This window comes from Oryzias latipes, chromosome 9, assembly GCF_002234675.1.
Source record: "Oryzias latipes chromosome 9, ASM223467v1".
In the NCBI taxonomy this organism is placed as follows: Eukaryota; Metazoa; Chordata; class Actinopteri; order Beloniformes; family Adrianichthyidae; genus Oryzias; species Oryzias latipes.
This window is the reverse complement of record NC_019867.2, coordinates 30,497,733-30,520,415: the sequence shown is the minus strand read 5'-3', so window position 1 is coordinate 30,520,415 and position 22,683 is coordinate 30,497,733. Positions and strand designations below refer to the sequence as shown.

General features: G+C 47.7%; 1 protein-coding gene across 1 annotated transcript; it reads left to right on the top strand.

Moving 5' to 3' along the window:
• The first annotated feature begins 2,685 nt into the window (after nucleotides 1–2,685).
• LOC101169462 (AT-rich interactive domain-containing protein 3A-like) lies at nucleotides 2,686–21,780 on the top strand. Its single transcript, XM_023958635.1, has 7 exons — nucleotides 2,686–2,757; nucleotides 5,163–5,762; nucleotides 11,712–11,784; nucleotides 18,234–18,438; nucleotides 19,711–19,952; nucleotides 20,130–20,384; nucleotides 21,683–21,780. The coding sequence occupies exons 1-7, from the start codon at nucleotides 2,686–2,688 to the stop codon at nucleotides 21,778–21,780; spliced, it is 1,545 nt and encodes a 514-aa protein (XP_023814403.1).
• The last annotated feature ends 903 nt before the right edge of the window (nucleotides 21,781–22,683 follow it).

Sequence of the window (22,683 nt, the reverse complement as noted above, 5' to 3'; positions counted from 1 at the left end):
AGGAAGTGAATGAGATGAAAGAGGGGGAGGAGATGAAGGAGGTGAAGGACATTGAAGGAGGTGATGGAGGTGGAGGAGATGAAGGAGGTGGAAGAAATGAAGGAGGTGAAGGAGATGAAGCAGGGGGAGGAGATTAAAGAGGTGGAGGAGATGAAGGAGGTGGAGGACATGAAGGAGGTGAAGGAGATGAAGCAGGGGGAGGAGATGGTGGAGGTGAAGGAGTTGGAGGAGATGGAGGAGGTGAAGGAGATTGAAGGAGGTGGAGGAGATGGAGGAGGTGAAGGAGATGAAGCAGGGGGAGGAGATGAAGGACGTGGAGGAGATGGTGGAGGTGAAGGAGGTGGAGGAGATGGAGGAGGTGAAGGAGTTGGAGGAGATGAAGGAGGTGAAGGAAATGAAGCAGGGGGAGGAGATGAAGGACATGGAGGAGATGGTGGAGGGTGAAGGAGGTGGAGGAGATGGAGGAGATGAAGGAGGTGGAGGAGATGAAGGAGGTGAAGCAGGGGGAGGAGATGAAGGACGTGGAGGAGATGGTGGAGGAGATGAAGGAGGTGAATGAGATGAAAGAGGGGGAGGAGATGAAGGAGGTGAAGGACAGTGAAGGATGTGGAGGAGATGAAGGAGGTGGAGGAAATGAAGGAGGTGGAGGAAGTGGAGGAGATGGAGGAGGTGAAGGAGGTGGAGGAGTTGAAAGAGATGAAGGACGTGGAGGGGATGATGGAGGTGGAGGAGATGAAGGAAGTGAAGGAGATGAAAGAGGGGGAGGAGATGAAGGAGGTGAAGGACATTGAAGGAGGTGAAGGAGGTGGAGGAGATGAAGGAGGTGGAGGAAATGAAGGAGGTGAAGGAGGTGAAGGAGATGAAGCAGGGGGAGGAGATTAAAGAGGTGGAGGAGATGAAGGAGGTGGAGGAAGCGGAGGAGATGAAGCAGGTGGAGAAGGTGGAGGAGATGAAGGAGGTGGAGGACATGAAGGAGGTGGAGGAGGTGATCAAGATAGAAGGAGGTGGAAGAGATGAAAGAGGTGAAGGAGATGAAGCAGGGGGAGGAGAATAAGGACGTGGAGGAGATGGTGGAGTGAAGGAGGTGGAGGAGATGGAGGAGGTGAAGGAGGTGGAGGAGGTGAAGGAGATTGAAGGAGGTGAAGGAGGTGGAGGAGATGGAGGAGGTGAAGGAGATGAAGCAGGGGGAGGAGATGAAGGACGTGGAGGAGATGGTGGAGGTGAAGGAGGTGAAGCAGGGGGAGGAGATGAAGGACGTGGAGGAGATGGTGGAGGAGATGAAGGAGGTGAATGAGATGAAAGAGGGGGAGGAGATGAAGGAGGTGAAGGACAGTGAAGGATGTGGAGGAGATGAAGGAGGTGGAGGAAATGAAGGAGGTGGAGGAAGTGGAGGAGATGGAGGAGGTGAAGGAGGTGGAGGAGTTGAAAGAGATGAAGGACGTGGAGGGGATGATGGAGGTGGAGGAGATGAAGGAAGTGAAGGAGATGAAAGAGGGGGAGGAGATGAAGGAGGTGAAGGACATTGAAGGAGGTGAAGGAGGTGGAGGAGATGAAGGAGGTGGAGGAAATGAAGGAGGTGCAGGAGGTGAAGGAGATGAAGCAGGGGGAGGAGATTAAAGAGGTGGAGGAGATGAAGGAGGTGGAGGAAGCGGAGGAGATGAAGCAGGTGGAGAAGGTGGAGGAGATGAAGGAGGTGGAGGACATGAAGGAGGTGGAGGAGGTGATCAAGATAGAAGGAGGTGGAGGAGATGAAAGAGGTGAAGGAGATGAAGCAGGGGGAGGAGAATAAGGACGTGGAGGAGATGGTGGAGTGAAGGAGGTGGAGGAGATGGAGGAGGTGAAGGAGGTGGAGGAGGTGAAGGAGATTGAAGGAGGTGGAGGAGGTGGAGGAGATGGAGGAGGTGAAGGAGATGAAGCAGGGGGAGGAGATGAAGGACGTGGAGGAGATGGTGGAGGTGAAGGAGGTGGAGGAGATGGAGGAGGTGAAGGAGGTGAAGCAGGGGGAGGAGATGAAGGACGTGGAGGAGATGGTGGAGGGGATGAAGGAGGTGAATGAGATGAAAGAGGGGGAGGAGATGAAGGAGGTGAAGGACAGTGAAGGATGTGGAGGAGATGAAGGAGGTGGAGGAAATGAAGGAGGTGGAGGAAGTGGAGGAGATGGAGGAGGTGAAGGAGGTGGAGGAGTTGAAGGAGATGAAGAACGTGGAGGGGATGATGGAGGTGGAGGAGATGAAGGAAGTGAATGAGATGAAAGAGGGGGAGGAGGTGGAGGAAGTGAATGAGATGAAAGAGGGGGAGGAGATGAAGGAGGTGAAGGACATTGAAGGAGGTGAAGGAGGTGGAGGAGATGAAGGAGGTGGAGGAGATGAAGGAGGTGGAGGAAATGAAGGAGGTGAAGGAGGTGAAGGAGATGAAGCAGGTGGAGGAGATTAAAGAGGTGGAGGAAATGAAGGAGGTGAAGAAGATTGAAGGAGATGAAGGAGGTGAAGGAGATGAAGCAGGGGAATGAGGTGTAGGAGGTGGAGGAAATGAAGGAGGTGGAGGAGATTGAAGGAGGTGGAAGAGATGAATGAGTTGGAGGAGAGTGAAGGAGGTGGAGGAGATTGAAGGAGGTGGAAGAGATGAAGGAGGCGGAGGAAATGAAGGAGGTGAAGGAGGTGAAGGAGATTGAAGGAGGTGGAAGAGATGGAGGAGGTGGAGGAGATGAAGGAGGTGAAGGAAGTGAAGGAGATGAAGCAGGGGGAGGAGATGAAGGAGGTGGAGGAGGTGAAGGAGGTGGAGGAGGTGAAGGAGGTGGAGGAAATGAAGGAGGTGAAGGAGATTGAAGGAGGTGGAAGAGATGAAGGAGGTGGAGCTATTGGACTTGAAAAGACTCAGTCAGTGGGCATAAAGTCTCTAAAAACCGTGATGGTCGTCATTTCCTCCTTGCCCTTCGTCCGTGCAGACACAGCAACATTTTCAGAGTTTCTTCAGCTGCATTGAAACAAATAACTTTATACTATCTATTAACAGCCGAGTTTAAGTCTCAATGTAAACAAAACAGTTGCAATGTTCTTTTCCAAGACAGAAAGTATGTAACCGGGTTAAGTTTAACATGTTTAATTTTAGGTTTATTAGGATAAATTTGTCACTGCAAGCTACAATGTTCATAAATGCAATCATCTTATCCCACATGACATCCTGCCTCACTACCTGATCGCAGGCAAACAGATCAGCATTAAACCTCTGGAGTCACTTTTTAAACAAACAATTACAATACTGGATTAAAAAAAACATTAAGACATCATCACTGTGACATTTTACAAAAACACAAACTGTTAAGCTGAGAGAACATCATTAAGTGTACAAAACTATGCCTGTTTTCTAAAATCCCAGAGCCCATCGAGACGACTTTTGTTGTGAATTTGGGCCATGCAAATAAAAGTGAATTGAATTGAATTGAATCAATGGTCTGTCATCCCCTCCACTCAGTTTGTTAAAATAGGATTACTCTCCCAAAGAGACACGATGGTCGGTTCATCAAGACTGTATAGTTTTTCTGTGGAGAAGTGCCTTCAGCCAGAGCGCCTTCTCCATAACAGCAGCACAAGAGTGGAACTCGGTTCCTCACAGGATTAGAGACCTCACCACATTCACTCTGTTTAAAAAGCAGCTAAAAAACTGGTTCATATCACAACAAACATGTCTACACTGAACTATTTTAATGCCTGCCCCTCCTCACCTTTGTGTCTTTTGTATTTGTTTTTGTGTCTCTCACTGTGTGCATGTTTGTACGTTTAAATGACTGTTCAAGTATATTTCTATTACTGTACATAACTGATGCTTTGGGGGTTTTAGGTTGACGGTTTTAACACCTGTCCAGGGACGACAGGTGAAAAACAGCCTTTGGGCTCATTCTGGCACATTGCAGCCATGCTTTAAATGTGCACGGTCCCTGTTAAATAAATAAAAATAAATAAAATCTACAAATAAAACTGTAAATAAAAATCCATTTAGAAGGAAGTAAGCGTTTCAAATTTGCAGGGGCCATAGGCTGGTGGTCATGGAGAGCTGTGGAAGGTTCCACATGTGTTTGCCCCCCCAGCTGTGCTTTCTGTTTTGTTCTGAGCAGGTTTGCTATGAGACCCCCCCCCCCACTCTGAGTCCTCAGTAAGGCTGTCAATCATCTGAAATCATCTGATAGTACTTATGGATTTAAGGAGCAGCTCTTTGGTTCGACAGTGTTGGAACGTTCTGTGTTTTTTCCTGAAGACCTCTCTGGTTTTTTGAGTCATGTTTCCAAGATTCTGATGAATTTTTGTTGTTAAATATTTTTTTGAACTCCATAAGCTCCTTCCTGCTCCTGGGTTCCTTCCTGCCTACATATACTGCATGTAACACCTACACGGGATTAAAAACAACGCGTGAGGTCAGAGCAGCAGGACCTCAGGAAAACATCATGAAGGAATGCTTTGGATTCCTCGCTGCTCTGCTGGATTTGGACCAAACATACGGATCAGATCTGTGCCGGCTTCATGGAAATAGGAGGACCAATCTGACTGTCCAATAAACAAAATAATTCTGCTGATCTTTAAATCCAAGTGGTCACCCCTGATCTGCACCAACGTCCTCAGCAGCTCCAACCTTCAGGTCTGCAGGTGGAACCGGTTCTGCTGGGATGTGAGAACCAGCAGGTTGCTGTCAGATGGAAGAGGAGGACAAACCAAACCAGAAGCAAGCAGCTGCTTCAGCCCCAACAGGACCCAGTTCAGAAAAAGCTCCTCGTGTGACGCAAACACCAGGTGTGACAGGTGACTGCCGGGTTCTGATGCAGCCCACAGGTGGTTCATGACGTCACGACACCTGCTGCGTCATGGTTCCTGATGCACGTGGGCACACAAACAATGAGTCAGCACTGAGGTGACACGGCTCGCGCGCCTGGCCTCATCTCCAGCTGCTGGTTGGATCAGCTGTTCGCACGTCTGCGTGCTTGACGCGCTGCGCGCTCCCACGCTCACCTGGAGACTCGGCTTTGGAGTGAGGACCCTGACCCACTCGTGGCGGACGCAGACATGGACAGGGCAAGCGCGCACCCCCCAGCTGCTGCGGTGAGCCGCCGAGCGTTTGCGTGTCCGCACCGGACGCTGCTGCCACTCTCTGCCAGCGCGTGAAAGTTTCCCTAGTGGAATGACACGTGTGGCAGCATCAGCGCGGTACTCACGGGTTTCTTCTCTTCGCAGAGAGGAGCTCTCTCGCCCGGATGCAGCCTCCCGACCCCGGCATCCCCTGCGTCCCAGCATCCCCCCAGCGGCGGCATGAAGCTGGAGGCGGTGATGGAGCACCTGCAGCGGCAGCAGGCGGCGCGCCTGGCCCTGGAGGAGCAGCGGCGGCAGGCGGAGCGGGAGCAGGAGCTCCGCTCGCACCTCCAGCGGCAGGCTCTGGCTTTCTGCCAGTACCAGACGGCCGTGCGCGGCGCACTGACCGCCGGCGCCGGAGAGGCAGCCGCCGCGCTGCCTCCGCCGCTGGAGGAGGACGCAGACTCCGAGTCGGAGCGGCGCGCTCAGGGAGGTGACCCGGAGGAGCAGGAGGTCGTGGACGGAGAGGGGGGCGATGGGGCGATGCTGAGCCGCCTCCACCTACAGGCTCGGCTGCCTCCGAGGAGCGCCTCGGCGCATCCAGTGGCGCGCATCCCGGTGGGCTTCCTGGAAGCTCCGTGCGCAGAGTCGCCCCCCACGCGCCCGCAGTCACAGCACGAATGGACCTATGAGGAGCAGTTCAAGCAGGTGAGCTGGTACCGAACCTGTCACGGACCAGAACCCTTTTGATTTGCTAACATCTATCCGACCTATGCGTCGCCGCTGGTGCCCCTTTGGTTCCGGTGCCGGTGCCGGTGCCGGTGTCGGCGGCTCTGGATGACTGGAAACCGTCCAGTTCTTGATGTTTAAACTGAAATCAGAACCAAACAGCAGAAACTTGTTTTCAGCGCTTAAAGTTCGTGAAGTTGAGATTAACCAGCTGTTTGATCAACAGAGTAAAATTATTTTTGTTCTGAAATTTCTAAACTGCTTCCATCTGCGTCCGTTTTTTCAGATATCTTAAAACTTTCCTGAAGTTTCAAGACTTCAGATAAACTGGAATAAAAGGTCTGACTGAAGATTAACAAAGTGAATTTTAGGATTTTGATGGTTTTGGTGAGAAAAAGCTCCCATAATCTTTGTTTTCCTTTCCTTCCAGTCTAAACAGGAAAATCATTAAAAGCCTGATTGATTCTTTTTCAAACCGATTTTTAAACATAATTTTCCTTTTTTGTTTCAACGTTCAGCTCTTTCTGACCTGTTTTTTCAGCACATTTTTTTTTATTTCTGGTCATAGTTTGAATGTCATGAATGCATTAAAACAAAACAACAACAACTGAACTAGATCAGGTATAAAACAGCATATAAACTTTAACAGTTTTGAAATAAAGCCTGAGCCCAAAGAAAAGCGATGATCTCTGCAGCTGCAGACCTTCTGCAGACGCGGACACGTCTTTGACTCCACAGCTCAACTCAAACCTCATCCTCTGCTGACTCCATCTTGGGGTCACATGGTTGCTGGAGCCTATCCCAGCTACTGTTGGACAAAGGTGGGGGGCGCTTCTATTTGGTCACACTCACGATGAAGGACAATGTGGAATCAGTAATGACCCTGTGAAGTTCTGAAATCCCACACTTGCAAAGGGACAACAGAGAACAGGTAAAAACAATCCAGCTGGGATTTGAACCAGGGCCTTTTGGCTGTGAGGCATGAGTGCCGATCCAGGGCCTCTTCACAACAGTGCCCCCCCCCCCGGACCCTGAATGACAATAACAAACAGACACCCGACCAGACAGGAGGCCTGATCCAGTGAGGGATCTGGATTATGATGGAAGAAGCTGCTCTTCTCACGCTCGACAACGTCAAGCTACAGCTTCTTCTCCTTCATCCCGGCCTCCTCATCCTCTGCAGAGAGGAATTCTGCCGCAGGCGCCCTCTACCGCCAAACTCTGACGGCTGATGGCCACAGGTGCACTGGGGAGGGAGGGAAAGGTGGAGGAAGAGACACCTCCACCTCACTGTTACTACAGCCCAAAAAATGTCAACAATAACACCTGAACCTAAAACCATCCTTAACCAAGTTTCACTGCAATCATGTTGAAAATATAAAGTCTTAATTTTATTTCAAATTCTTTTGAAAACATCAAAAATGTCTTAAAGAAACTTGACATCATTTTAGATAAAACCAAATGGCAATGAAATCACAAGTTTTTAAAGAAGCTTACTTTTATCTTTAAATATTTCAAGATAAGTCTCATAGACTTAGCCTAGAATTGCATTTCTGAGTTTTTCTTTATTCGATTCATTGAGAATTAGGAGCAGAGGAACAAATGACATTTGAAAAAGTTGGTACAAAATACACCTGATCGCCATTTTTGTTGCACCTGTAATGTTGGGGTTGTGAAGGAGGGGCTCTAAGATAGTTGAACAGAGTGTAAACAAAGAGCTCTCAGCAACAGAGAGAGAGAGGCAAACCTCCGTGTTCAGGCACTTGTCGTCTTTTTTTGATTAACGATGTAGTGAGAGAGCTGGAGCCTCTCCAGATGGTCCAGCATCCTGCAGCTCATCTCATGTTCATCAGACAAAAGGGCCGTCACAGCTCGGTTCAGGTCCAACCGGACTGAGGACGTATCCCAGTTCAACGAGCAATCTGCGCACTTTTACATGAGCCTCCTCATCCAGGTCTGCCATGTTTCCAGCTCTCTGTGTTCAGCCAACAAACGCAGATGGTCTTCACACCCATCCAGAAGCCAAAGTCTTCAGCTTTGAGAAACCCCAGATGTTCTGAGGCTTCCTCTGCACTTTACCAGCTCTTTAGAGGCTCTATTTAAAAAGCCTGACATCGAATTTTTAATAGGTGGATATTCATTCTGCTGAGTAAAATTGATATTTGATTTTAATGGATTTTGAGAGAACCTTTTATCGTTTGAAACCCATTCGTTTTGCTTTTTAGTAGCATTTGTAATATGAATGATCTTTAGGGTTTTGGATCATATAGAGAGCATCATTTCTAAGAAGTTGGTTGGTATTTCATATTAAATATTTGGTTTGAGGAAGCTCTCACTCTTCATCATTTCACCAAAGTCTTTGTTAAATCAGAATTTGATTTTGTGGACTTTGGTCACAAATTCATGTTGTGGTGTTGGGTTAGTTGTAATCCAACGGTTTTGGATCTCTTTGTCTTTTTCAAACATTTTCAGTCCAAATCATCACATTGTAAATGTTCGATTCTTTTGACCAAAGTTTCGTTTTATGGTGACGTTTATATTTGTTTCAGTCTGGATCTATGTGTCTGCATCAGAATGGAGCAGAGTAGGGAGCTTGTGACTTACTGTTGTGGTTTCTACGTCACAAACACCATCCTCTACAAACTGCTTTTTTTTGTCTGATCCCAATTCACAGCAATCTGAGTAAAGAAATATTCAGATATACTAAGTTAAGCTTAATTTTCTGTATTTATGTCCACAAGAACACATAAAAAAAACACCCAAAATACCATTTATAGTGGAGTGGATGTTTAAGGCGCCTTTGCGCTCCTTCGTTCTGAGAGTGGAGGTTTCTACCAGAAGTTTCTACCAAAATGTAAGCCGCTGCATGATGGAGAAGAAGCAGGACCATGGCTTTGTGGTCTCACTCTGAAAATGAGATATTTTTTCCAGGAAGATCCACTTTCCGTCTTTTCCTCCCTGACTCCTATTTCTCACAGATTGCTGTAATGGTCGGGTTGACGTGCAGCAGCAGCTCCGCTGTTCAAAGCAGCAGACAGATCTGACGTCTAGTGTCACAACGATCCTCTCGCCGATGAAGATGACAGCCGCTCCAGAATGATGCTGAGGCCCAGAGGTTCTGTTGGGACAGGGAGGGGAACCTCCAGCTTTAGTGTTTTTGTCTGAGCTGCTGTTCAGAAAGTCCTGCTGCAGATGTTTTTGGGGGCTCTGCATCATCTGGAGAAGTATTTTTGTTCTAATCCTGTTTCCAACAGCAGTGACACATAAACATCAACCATCAAATTGGATCTGTGTCACAAAGCCTGTGTTTGTTTGTGGCGCTCTCCTTCCTGCTGAAAACGATCCACTGAGCGCTCCTGAACGAGTCTTTTAAGAAGAATTTCCCTCCAGGCGTCAGTGGCTGCAGGAGGAGACCTTTTCCCTCCTCAGACTACACACACCTGTGTCTATCGATGCCATCAATACTCTCAATACAGCAGATAATTGTCTTGTAAATGAAAGGAGCTTTCAGTCTTACTGAACCGGTCTCTTCAGGTTCTTGTTGACTCAACCAGCCCGGTTGTTCAGACTTTGTTCGGCTTGCAGAGCACAAACGGTCCCGTCAGATCTGCAGCAGCATCAGAAACATCCTCTGGTTTTAGAGGACATGAGGTCAGCAGGAAGCTGAAGCAGTTATTTAACTGAAAGTACTGACCTTGAATCTGAAGGACAGAATTACCTCAAAAACATGAAGATCCCGTCCAAAGTCCTTCTCCTCATCCTCAGTTCTGTAGAGCAGTTTATCCAGCAGGTTCTGGATGAACTTCCATCTCTAAGCTTCTGCTTTGAGAATGATCGCTGATTTTTTGAAAGGCATCACATTTAAAATGTGTTGGGATTTCATCAATTAAAAAGACTTCCAGTAATCCCATAAATGAGGCGGGGGTCCGGCGTGGACATGAGACGTGTGTCAGATCTTGGTCAGGGCGTCTAGTGGTCTCCAACTCCTGGAGCTCAGTGGGGTCTTCCTTCTAAATATGATTCCAACATCATTTTATTGGAACCTTCATTGGTGCTGCCATTTCTGTGTGTGTTGAAGTGCATCCGGTTGATGTTCTGGGTCTTCTTACCTCTGGCTTTTTCTAACCCAGAAGAGCTGCAGAGATCACATGTCAAATGTCAGTTATTAACCCCACTGTTGAGCCCTGCAGAACCTTCTAGAACCTCCTAGTTTGACAGGACAGCATTACTCACAAGAGTCTGGTCCGGGAGCAGCTGCCGGTCCAAACTCCTCTACAGATTTGAGAATCTACTCAGACCTGAGAGAAACCATCATGTGCATCCGGCTGGGCCCTGTGGGTGTCATTCAAGCCATGCTTATTCTGGAATTGTTTTACTTTTCTCAGGTTTTGCTTCGTTGTAAGGTTTCCGGTGGTCCCGGCAGAAGATCTGTGAGGGAAAAACAAGACCTGATCAGGAAATGGACTCAGTTACGCAGAAACGTGTTTGTCAGTCACTGATTCTGCAGGTTGTTGTACTTAAAAGTTGGGGCCTGTAATGTTCCTGACTGAAACACTTCAACTGTCAGAGACAGAATGTAAAGTAAGAATCCAGGAAATCAATTGTTTGATTATTAAATCATTTATTTGTATAAAGGAGCAAAAGGTCGGCAACACATTGGCCAGCTTCTATGAGGGCACCGCTCCATGGTTCCCATAAGTGGTGCTGCAGGCAGAAAACATAGAAGAAGGGTAACATGACTGTTGTGGGACAGGGCATTGCAACATTGCCCCCACCTTCTTAGATTTCTCTAAATCGGGCACGTCCAAAGTCTGGCCCGTGGGCCAAATGTGGCCCGCATTCAAATTTCCAAGGGTCTGCAGGCTCCTGACATCAGATTATTCATATGCGGCCCCATCACTTTCTAAAAACTACGAGTTATAAGTTTAATTGACGTTATAAGCCTTTATGAAGCTGGAGCAACAACCTGTGTGTACTTGCCCTCCAGCGCTTCGAGGGCCAAACAAGAGTTCTGATCAAAATCACAGTGGTTTGTACTTCTATATAAAGTAATTGTGTTGTTTTTCTATAAAAATGATTTACATTTAGATGCTAACAGTAAATGTTTAATAGTGAATTTCACTTAAACCCACATCTAATGTTGACTAAAAGTTGTTTTTTCTTTAGAAGAAACTTGTTCTTCATTTTCTGGTCTACAAATATGAAATTCCTATTAATGTTTGTAAAAAAAAAACTATTTAGGTTTGTTTCTGTTTATTGTGAAGAAATGAAAAGTTTTATTAAATAGTTCATTGCATTTCATTACATACAAGGTTTAAATAATGCCGTCTGATTGGCTGTTCTCACACCTTCTAATCTCATCAAATCTGGCACTTTTTGCAAAAAGTTTGGACCCCCTTGACTTAAATAAAGTACAAAATGCTGCAGCTCCTCAAAAGACCACTGGAGGCTGGTGTCAGAAAGGAAGATACATCCTGTTGGTTCCTAAGTTAGAAAAACTTTGGGATATAAAATCATGAACAGCCTGTTGTTAATCCAATAATCACAATCAGTCATGGATCTGGTGAAAGCTGGATCCATAAACTGGAAAACAGATTTTTGGGATAGTGAGGCAGTTGGATTGTGGGGACAGACACACCTTGTTTTGATGCCCTCACTCTGTTCAGTGTGTCTTAGTCATTGGAACCAAAGGCGTGAACGTTTACAGTGGACACAAGACCACGTGACCGGGACAATGCAGCAATGGTCTGTGGTCCTGTTCACTGATGAGTGTTGGGTCACCGTGCACAGAAATGATGGCGTTGCTGAAGAAAAAGTATTTTGAGTGCAGTCTGGGACAGAAGAGACTCCACCTGCTGTCCTGTTTGCTTTGGTACAGATGCTGTGGGACGACTCTCATCCTCATCTATGGTCTCTTTCTGGTTTCAGTTATACGAACTGGATGATGACGAAAAGCGCAAAGAGTTTCTCGACGATCTTTTCAGTTTCATGCAGAGGAGAGGTAAGTGGAGGCCAGCTTCTTGTTCCTTCTACGACCATCTACCATGACCGTGCTGCTCTCAGACTCAGCAGATCAGAGTTCAGGAACAGACCTCACTTTGGACACGGATGTGTTTGAGTGGAGTTTCCAGTCACTCTGATGGGACCTGTGAGGAAAATACTCACACACGTCTTCCCTGTGTCCATGTTAACATCCATGCCAATGTTCTGATCTGGGAGACACTCCCAGACGCGGCGCTTGATTGAACATTTGCCCCAAACTAGTTCATATCCCAGACAAACCAGCATCAGACATGTGAGATGATTTTATATAGAATATACAGTTTGTAACATAATGTTGGTTCAGATTTTAGCATTTAAACTGTGTTTACATGTCATGCTATAGTCCGCTCTTTAGCTCAGGGAGCATGTAAACCAAAACATGTATTCTGTGAGAAAAGACAGCAGGCAGATGTTGAAGAGGACATCTGGCAGACGGTTGGAGTTTTTTTTGAAAAACATTAAAAACACACCTGAGCAGGTGAGCAGAACCCGACTGCTCAGGCATTTTTGCTTCCTCACCAAGAACACCCCCCCCCCCCCCCCCCACTACCAGCTCAGATGTCAATCATACCTGGAAAACCAGCTCAACGAGCAAGTGGAAGAGTGTCTGCCCAGAGAACAAACCGTAGGTTAGAATCTACACTTAGGTCAAAATGGCCCCTTCTGCCTCTCTGCTTCATATTCAACACCTCCTGTTGGGTTGGAGGGTTGAGCCGCAGCAGGGTTGTGGCTTACCGCTGCCTCAGGAGGTGTGTAAACAGTAAACGGTGATTGATGTAAGCTTACATACCCCTTTCCTACCTTCAGTCAGGCCCAAAATGCTTTTACAGCAACGGTTTCATTCCCACTCTGCTGCTGAACACTGGCACCAACCTGTAACCCCCCAGGAGCAAATGCAGAAAACCAATACCACATTCCCAACTCCAAATCAAAGCCATGCCTCACTGAAGCTAGCGCCTAGGAAACAAACCTCTATTAAAAGATTCTGCTCCTTGCACTGCATGATGGGATATGGTGGAGGAAAGTCTAGTTTCTCTTGTTAATGGGCCCTTTACTCTCACAGTTTTGTCATTTCAAAGTTAATCTGATGGATTACTCCCCAAATTATACTCACATAGACCATTTCTATAAAAATAAAGTTTTTGTGGTTCCAGACTTTCTTTTCCAGAATGTGACACTTTACCGTGTCGTTTATCCACGTTGTGCTGCTGTGTTTCATTTGGAGTAGATCAACAGTGAAGCCCTCAGACAGACAGCTGTCATTCTCTGGTCCGTCTTTGGTAAATCAGTAGAACCTTTGCCGTTCACAGGATGACGTTCCCTGACAGAAGTCCGGCCTCACTGACACGTTCTAAAGTGGTCTTTGTCAGAAGAACACAGAGTCTGTGTCTCATCTGAAATTTCAGCTGCGTCCCTTAAATCACAGAGGAAGAAAGAACCACAGGAAGTCAAGCGTTCATGATCTGGAACTCAAAGTGATCACCTACATGGAGACAGTCATGGTCAATCATCTTCTGATTCTGACACACGAAGAACCTCAGATCTCTCAGATCTCAGATCTCAGTTCAGAGGAACTACCCTTATTGGTCAGGACTCTGTTCCTGTTTCAGCTGGTAGACACTCCTTTGACTGCGTCCTTCCTCAGCAGCTGTAGATCCTCCGTCCACACAAACTACCGCACTTCGTTTCAGTTTGTTTTTAACCAGATGAGAACAGTAGGAAGACACATTTTCTGTCTCAGGAAACAAAGAACCGCCGTCTGTGCTCTGAACCATGAACCTTGTGCTGTCTTGAGGGGTCCAGATGACCCCACTCCCAATGTTAACGTGCCTCGGAGGCACGTTAACATTGGGAGTGGGGTCATTTGGACCCCTCAAGAGTGCACAAGGGTTAATACCCCATTGCCAATGAAGACTTCTTCAGACAAGAAAAACTGTAATCATGTGTCAATAAAGAACCAAATTCCAGCGTTTCTAGAATGTCTGCAGAGAAAAGCCGTCTGTTTACTGCAGGGCTGACTCAGATGGCCGTCAGTCATCAAACAGAAATTTGCCCCTTTCAAACCAACTTCCACCTTTGTGCAAGTTTTTTTAGTGTGGAAAACAAAGACATGCAATCTCGATGAGATTCCATCCGACGCAGAGCAGACAATGGCCGTGACGGCCTCCTTTGTGCGCTGATAAATACTCTGGATGATTTACTGTTGTTCCCGGACGAGTCCATTAATGGGTCATTATCTCCGGGCCAACCAGCAGCATTCTTTTTTTTTTTCAAACCAGTCAACTTTTGTTGCTTAAGATTACAGTGTGGAAAACACTGTAACCTTGATGCTGCACGCCGCTTTCATACCTGATCTTTCTATTCCGCCGCTTCAGTCCGGTTATCCCGCTGGAGAGGATCGGTTCTGACCAGCGTGGTTCCCCTGCTGCATCAGATCAAGTTCAACCACAAACCTGTTCTGTGTCCCAGCGGCCCACAGAACCAGTTTTCATTTATCAAAGCAAAAAATGTCAAATATGGTTAAGAAGTAAGAGATATAAAACTAATAACGTTCTCTCAAACAAACAAGAAATCCCCAAATCCCAACGCGTATGAACATCTTGAAACACAAAATATCAATAAACAGCTTTCTAAGAGGATGACCTGAGTTTGTCATTTAAAGACAAAAGCTTGTGTTCCTCGGCTGCATCTTCATCAGCATTCATAAAATCAAAAGTTATTCCAACGTTCGAAGTCCTTTTTTCTTCAATGATTTGTGATCTTCACTGGTGTCCATGGATTACATGAAATCTTTCCACCTTTGTCCACCTTTGTCATGGTAGGGAGAACACGTCAAAGTAAGGGTGGGGTCATCTGGACCCCACTCCTAGTGTTAACGTGCCTTGGATAGCACAAGGGTTAAACAACGTTTTTGTGGAAATGATGTAATAAATTGAGAAAATGTTGATCAAATCTGAGTTTAGGATTGATGAGCAGCTTTCTTCTCTCTAAAGTCCGTCTGTGAGTGCGTTTTCATCCAGAAAATTCCTTTTGTGAGTTTTCTACCAGGTACAAAAAACCATGTCTTCTGTGTCTGGTTGCTAAGGAAGCACTGGTTCTGTTTTCAAGAACTGAGTTCTTGACCCAGCTACAGACGGGTTCCCAGTACCGTTCCCTGGACTCAGGAAGTGTTGCTGTGAGGATAAACACAGCGGTGTCCACGCCGGGCATGTGATTCATGTTCTTGAACGCGCATCTGGCGAAGCAGGGAGGGGCTTCTCCTTTTACTCTCTGTAAACGTGTACAAATCTCTTGTAAAATTCTGTCCGGACACAAACCGCAGTTACTAACATTTCCTCCATCATCCATGGGTCACTGCCAAATCCGAGTTCCTGGTTGGTCGGTTTTAACTTTCAATGTGCGTTCAACGCTGTGCAATTTTATTTTATGTGGAGCCTGAAATTGGTCGTAGAGACTTGCCTGTTTACATAAGTGGCAGCTTTAGACACACGGACCCATACGTGTGTTGACCTGTAGGAGTTTTTGGGTTGTCTGAGCTCGTAGAGGGTCGTAGAGAGGAGTGGCTGCATCTTAGAGGGGGCGCTGGTGTGTCTCGCAGTTCCTTTGAGGCTCTTGCAGCCCAGGTCAGGGGACGTCAGGGGAGTTGGGTCATCTAGGCCCCACTAGACATTTTCCTGAGTTTGTCATTTAAAGACAAAAGCTTGTGTTCCTCGGCTGTATCTTCATCAGCATTCATAAAATCAAAAGTTATTCCAACATTTGAAGTCCTTTTTTCTTCAATGATTTGTGATCTTCACTGGTGTCCATGGATTACATGAAATCTTTCCACCTTTATCCACCTTTTTCCTGGTAGGGAGATCACGTCAATGTAAGGGTGGGGTCATCTGGACCCCACAAGATAGCACAAGAAGTTTGCAATCTTAAAATTTGGTGTGCCCATCAGCGTGGCCCAACAGATTTTCACCCGCAGACAGCTTGAATCCACAAACAGGTCCATCTGAGCTACAGCTGGACTCAACATGAGCAGTCTCATGTCTGTGATGCAGGCAAGTTGGCGATCAACCCACCCCTGTAATGGTTTAACCACAGTTCAGTTCGGATTATCTGCTGGGGGGGGGGGTGAACCAGGTCTCAGAGGGTCCCCAACGGAGGTTTGTTACACATTAAAGTCTCCGAAGACAGAAGCAATCATCCACCTTTTCCCGACTCTGATTCCTGCATGAGGGGAGTTTTCAGAATCGTTATTGTTTCATCTCATATCTGACTTCTATACTGTGCAAAAATGGAGCTTGGTCTTTGGATTGACAGCTGACTTTTAATTTTTTGATCTGACCCGGTTCTGCTGGAGTACCTTTATTTTAGGGCCAGCTCACTTCAGGGTTTTAGTCCTATAAAAAAATGATAAGTCCAGTGTAAGAAATAAAAAAACTCATCTAAACATGAACTTTTTTCATTAAATAAACTGATTATTAAATACATTTGTACTGTAACTCTAAATTCTTTAGAGTTTTGGGTTCAGAAGTTCTGATGAAACCTTTAGAGCAGAACCTGGAGGACAGATCTGCAATCATTTCCTTAGAAATGGAGCAGCTTCTGTCTGAAACAAAACAGACTGAGACCAGACTAGTGTCAGAACCAGGACTCATCCAGAAAATCGTCACAACAGAACGATTGCAAAGCCAGACTGGAACCAGAACATGTAGTAACAGAGCAGGAACAGAACCAGGACACTGGGCTGCATGAGGCTTCTCCTGTTTCATCATTTATTACAGGAATCAAACGCCTCATTTACTGTAAATAAACCGAGACAAAGTCGGATTCAGTGTCAAGCTTCTCCTCAGTCTGAGTCTCCAAATGGTGGAGAGCATAAAGTTGCTCCTCAGCCTGGCCTCCAGGGACTCAGACGCTCAGATAAACAGCTGCTTTTCCTGTGCTGCTGCATTAATCCCTCATTTCCACAGCTAAAAGAGCAAAGTCAATGAGGAGGAGAAATCCTCATCCCGTTATCGGTGGAAGGTGCAAAGCGATGGCCTCAGCGATCAAGCCAAGCATAAAGATGATTGCTGCACTAACAAAGGTCCTGATGCTCCACATTGTTACCATTACAGAGTGGTCCTGTCTGCGCCGCTGAGAGCAAAACTATCTGCTCCCTGTCATAATGACTCATGGCCGGAGGGGAAACAAAGGGCCTCCTTTATTCTTTATATCTCTTTGAGGGAATCACAGGGCTGAATACATCACCCTCAGCATCGAGCGCACATAAATCTTGTTTTAAGCTGCTTGTCTCCTCACGTTCGCTGACACAAAAGCCGAGGCTCTTATTTATGGCTCCGGCTGGTGTCTTCAGCGCGGCCGAGCGTTTAATGATGAGCTGGATGCAGAGTTTGATCCCAGATAATGGAGACCAACAGACTGGAGTCTGTGTGCTGGTTCTGTTTCTGCGGAACGGGTCTGATGACAGAACGGGTCCGATGACACAGCCTCCTCTGGAGATCCGTCTGTGTGTTCACGTTCTCATCCACACCTGCAGCCGTGTCTCAGAAGGACCTGGTTCTGGTGGTTTCCGGACCTGGATGGACTTTTCCTTCATGAAAATGTGTCAAAGAAACTTGAAGGGTTTTCTTTAATCTGCTCTAAAGCCCCCCCACCCTTTAAGGCTGACCCCCCCCCCAGTGGGCTTGGAGGAGAGCCTGGCCTGGTTTTGTTTATCGTCAGACAGGAAACAGGTGGAGGAGAACCCAGAACCGGTTCAGAACCGGAACCTGGCTGCAGGCACACAGCTTGGCTCGCCAGTTTTCCCGCTCTTCTGCTATGGCGGGAAAGCAAAGCCATAATTAGCGCCTTGAATTGATGTGTTTCGGCGCCCCGCGCCGTTCTTCAGCGCCCTCCTCCTCCTCCTCCTCCTGCTGTAAAGCCTCTGCTGTTGTTTGCTCTATATTTCTGCAGGTATTGATCGCTATTATGGTAAATCCGATGGGTACAATGGGACTGTCAGCAAAATGCAGGTTAATTATCTCAGGTCAACCTCTCCGGAGCCCTCACAAAGACACGGCTGTTCAGGCTTTATGCGCCGCATTAAATTGCACAGAGAAATTATTGGAGCTTCTTTTTGTGTGAATAAGAGGGGCCTTCAAATTTGGAACGTTTTAGCGGATCCGGGCTCATTTGTCCTGCTTCTGCTGCCTTCAGCACATTCCTGCTCTGCTCCTGTGATGCAGTCTGATGCTTGTTTGTCTCACTTTCTCACTGGACCGATGTTTCCCGCCCGCCGTTTACATGAAGTCACAGAAACTTCCTGAACTTCTGATTCTGTCTGACTTTCTGACTGGCTTCAGATAAATTGGCCTTATAAGACGATGCAGGAGTTTATTGATGGTGGGAACCGAAGGTAATGGGATTGATTGTGGATATTGTGTTTGCTTTCCGCAGGGACTCCAGTGAATCGGATTCCTATCATGGCCAAGCAGGTTCTGGATCTCTACATGCTCTACAAGCTCGTCACAGAAAAAGGCGGCTTAGTGGAAGTCATCAATAAGAAGATATGGCGCGAGATTACCAAAGGCCTCAACCTGCCCACCTCCATAACGAGTGCCGCTTTCACCCTCCGGACACAGTGAGTGTTCACTCTGCTTACGCGGGCCGGACCAAGCCTCAGAACCAGGAGGAGTTCCATTAGAGAGAGAGAGCCGGTTCTGTTGTTCTTCGTGAACGTCATGACATGAAAACTGCCATGACTCCAACCCAGAGCTTCCCCGTGAGCTCAGAAACAAAGCATGAGAGGGTGAAGGGGTGGAGGAGTCCTCTGACCTCGGCTCATCACGTGCACTCACAGGTTTGTGAGAGCGCACGTGGTGAGGCAGGAAAGGAAAACACTTTTCAGTGTGGGAGATGTTTAAAGATGGATGGGGTTGGGCGAGAACTCACCAATCGGAAGACGTTTGGTCTGGAGATGGAGCAAAAGAAGAAAAAGGGCTGGAATGCCACATGTATTGGTTTAAAAGCTTTGCTCAGTTCTCCTCAGCCGCCTGCGCTGCCTCTAGATGACGCCACACTCACTGATGCAGGTCTTTCAGTTTATGAGGCAAGTGTTAAAGACCCGCTCCAATGAAAATGGTGTTTTTTGGTGTTTTTAACATGTTTTTATGGCATTTCACTCATGATGGAGAGTATTCCTTCATTCAAATCATTGTGAATCAGAAGCAGCCACAAAAAAATGTTCTTGGAAAAAGTTTGTAGTTGTGAAGTAGAACTCTGCTCTGCTCCATTCTGATGCATCCATCTGCAGACAAATAGATCCACAAACGTCTCTGTTTTCCTCATCTGAGCTGGAATCTGGGTCTAAACTGTACGGAACGATAGCTCCAATATTTCTCGCCATTTTTGTTGCCTCACTGATTTTAGAATATGTGTGTGAGGGGCTGTAAGCTAGTCGGAGTTAGTGTCAACAAATGAATGATGGGAAGTGGGGGTAGGCTCACTCTGCGCCAGCCCACAACTCAGAGTTGAATTCCTGCCGCTCTGCAGAAACTATGTCCTAGACAATGACAGGTTTTTTTTTTATTTGGCTAAAAACATCATCATCACAGTTACAAGACCACTGAGTACACTTTGAACTCAGATCAAAAGATGATCAGAGTGGAAGCTTCAAGATCTAGAACACGGTAAACCCCGTCAGGGATTCACAACAGAACCAAAGATGTTCATGGTTTACGGTCAGAGATTTTAGCTGGTTGGTAGCTTCTCCACAGCTTCTTCATCAGCTTTGGGTTTGTTTGCTGGAGTGTTTTGGCTCAGATGGAAGGAGAATGACATACAACCTTATTCTGGACATGGAGCTGAGGCTCCTGCTCCGAGTGGAGCTGAGTGTCGTTCTGCTCCTCCTCAGGTACATGAAGTACCTCTATCCGTATGAATGTGAGAAGCGGGGGCTGAGCTCCCCCGCTGAGCTCCAGGCTGCCATCGACAGCAACCGCAGAGAAGGCCGGCGGCAGAGTTACGGATCGGTCATCTTCAGCTACTCTCCTGCCGGAACCCCGGGCCTCCTGTCCTCACCAAAGATACAGCCTCACCTGTCCATGCTCGGCGCCAGCAGCAGCCGGATCTCTCAGACTCCCATGGTCAAGACAGGTAACTTAGAACCACCCAGGATCTGCATCTGCATCCCCTCAACCTTTTTTTTTTGGTTCTCCTTCAGTTTATTTTGAGTGCGAAGAAATAGTTTTATTGGTCGAAAGAGAAAATCTTCTGCAGTCGTAGAAAATGTGTCTGATCTGAGCACAGCTGCTGTCGTGTCCCCGTTTGCAGAGGAACCCATGGTGGTCGGCTGCCTGCCCGGCCGGGCCGCCCTCGCCCTGCTGCCCGGCGGACACCATGCAGCCGCTGTGACTCAGGCCGCCGCTCTGGAGCAGCTCAGAGAGACGCTGCAGGCCGGAGAGCCCCCCCTGAAGAAGATGATGACGACCGCAGGGGAGCAGCAGAGGATGGTGGAGCAGACTCTGCAGCAGAACCTGATCGCAGTGGCCACCCAGCTGCCCCTGAAGATCAAGGTCAACAGCAGAGGTGAGACGCTGCGAGGGCGGGCTGAGTCATCGGGCCGTGGGTCATCGTTCCACGGCGGCCGGAGCAGAACCCACTGAAGACGGTTCTGACCTGGCCACGGCAACGACATTGATGCAGATGCCGATGTAGAGGAGAAAAACTGCACTGCTGATCATGCAGCCCTGGCTCCAGCAGCAGGAACCCCGTGTTGACGTGTGCTTGTGTGGGACGTCCGTGATGGAGAAGGTCTGGAGGCGGAACCGGACCAAAGTCCTGAAGGCCGATCCTGGCTGTAACTGACCCGATCAAGTTCCTGGCAGTCTGAGCTCCAGAGGAGCAAAGGTTCTGAGACGATGGTGGGTTTGATTCCCAGACAACCACCGTGCTCTTGAGCAGGACAACTACAAGCCAGGTTTCCCTCAACTGCTGGAAACGTGTTGCTTTAGACCTCTTTGGATGTCCTCACATGTTTTCCAACCAAGCTCCCATTGAAGCTCCTTAAACACACCTGATCCAGGTAATCAGCAGCAGATGAGGCAGGTTTCTGGAAATCCAGCAGGACACCGGCCCTCGAGGCCTGGATTTGGGGCCCCCTGCTTTAGACCAAGCGGGGCTGAACGCTTTTCAAGAAATCAAGATAGCTGCATTCATTTATTTGTCATCGTCATTAAAGCATGAATGACGAAATTGCATTTGGAGCTTCGACAATCACCGTAATTATTTTCAAAATGGAAAAAAAACTCACTTAATAAAAACCCAATAAATAAATAACCAAAGTGCAACATCAGTACAGAAAAAAACACAGCAACAGATTCTGGCTGGTTTCAGATCTTGTTCAGTGTCAGAGGTGAGCGTTCTGCCTGAAAGAGGCTCACCCTCAGATTAAACATCTACCCAAACACTGTCCTGCATCCTTTCAACCCTGCCCCCCCTCAAACAAGCAGGGGAACATGCAGGACCAGGGAAGCCCTGGTGTAGACCTCCAGGACCCCCCCCACTGTGGCTGACATCCTGCCTGATGGAGCGTTCCAGTTCCCGCCGCTCCAGTTCCCGCACTGCCACGTTCCGCGTCAGAAAAGGGAAACATTCGTGGAAACAGAAACGCTGCGATGAGTGGAAGTGAAGCCGTGAACGGCAGCAGGAGCGCTGTGTGTGTGGCGGTGTGTGTGTGTGTGTGTGTGTCCACAGCTCTTTAATAAAGCTCTGCTTATCCTGTCACTCTGCGCTCCATCTCCAATACTTGGCTGGCTTTTTCTGTTCCTTTTCTTAATGCTCATATTGAGTTTTCCTCTCTCCCTCTGTGCCTCCTCTCTTGACAGATGATAGACAAGAGACTGCATTGAACCTGTCTACCAACGGCATTAGCAGCATCAACATGTCAATAGAAATAAATGGAGTTGTCTACACAGGTAAATAGAGGGGCCGCCAGCTGCTGTAATTGCAGGCAGGAAATTCAATAAGTTATAGCAGCACCCTGGCGCTCAGTCCTCCATGCAGTTTGATGTCTTTGCTATAAAATCCATGAGATGGAGAGGCGGCCGCTGAGGCACAGGACTTTAGCACTGTTTCTGACAGGAGTCTGTGCACGTCTGTGCTTGTCTGTTTGTGCATGTGCATGTGCACAATGGGTCTGCATGTTGGGGTGTCATGTCAAAAGTGTGCCCCCCCCACCCCAGACCTGGCTGCTGGAGCCAGTTCTGTCCTTGGGTTCTGACCCAGACCTCACTCATCCTCTAAGCAGACACGCTTCTTGTGCCTCTGCTCTTCATCCTTAGTCATTCATTAGGGCTGTCCAGGACGTCTCGTTTAGATGTGGATGGGGGGGTGGCTTTAAGGGGGGGGGACCAAACTCGGGCTGACTTCAGTCTGGCGTCTGCTCCTCAGGAGTCCTGTTCGCTCGGCCGGCGGCCTCCGCGGGCGTGGCAGGCCAGCGTGGGAGGCACAGCAGCTGCAGGCCCCAAGGAAAGTCCAGTCCCGTGTGTTTCCAGGCTTCTGGCTCTTCCTCGTGCTCCTCATCCTCCTCCTCCTCCCTCCGCTCACACAGATACTCCTCCCCCTGACTTCTGTCCTCATCTCCTCCACCAGTTTCAGGCTCCAGGAGCAGACAAACCAGAACGCTGTGCTCAGTTAAACGGCAGAACTAAAAGCTGAGCTTTGAGAAACAAACTGCAGCTTCACGGTTTTTCCTCTGGGGTTCTTTCAATCGCTCCACTGTGTTCATTCCTAATATTCTTGTAGTTTTAAAAGTCATCTGGTTCTAAAAGCATTTTCCACTGCCTTAAGGATTATTTACAAGCCTTTCCATTGTTTTTTGTGCACT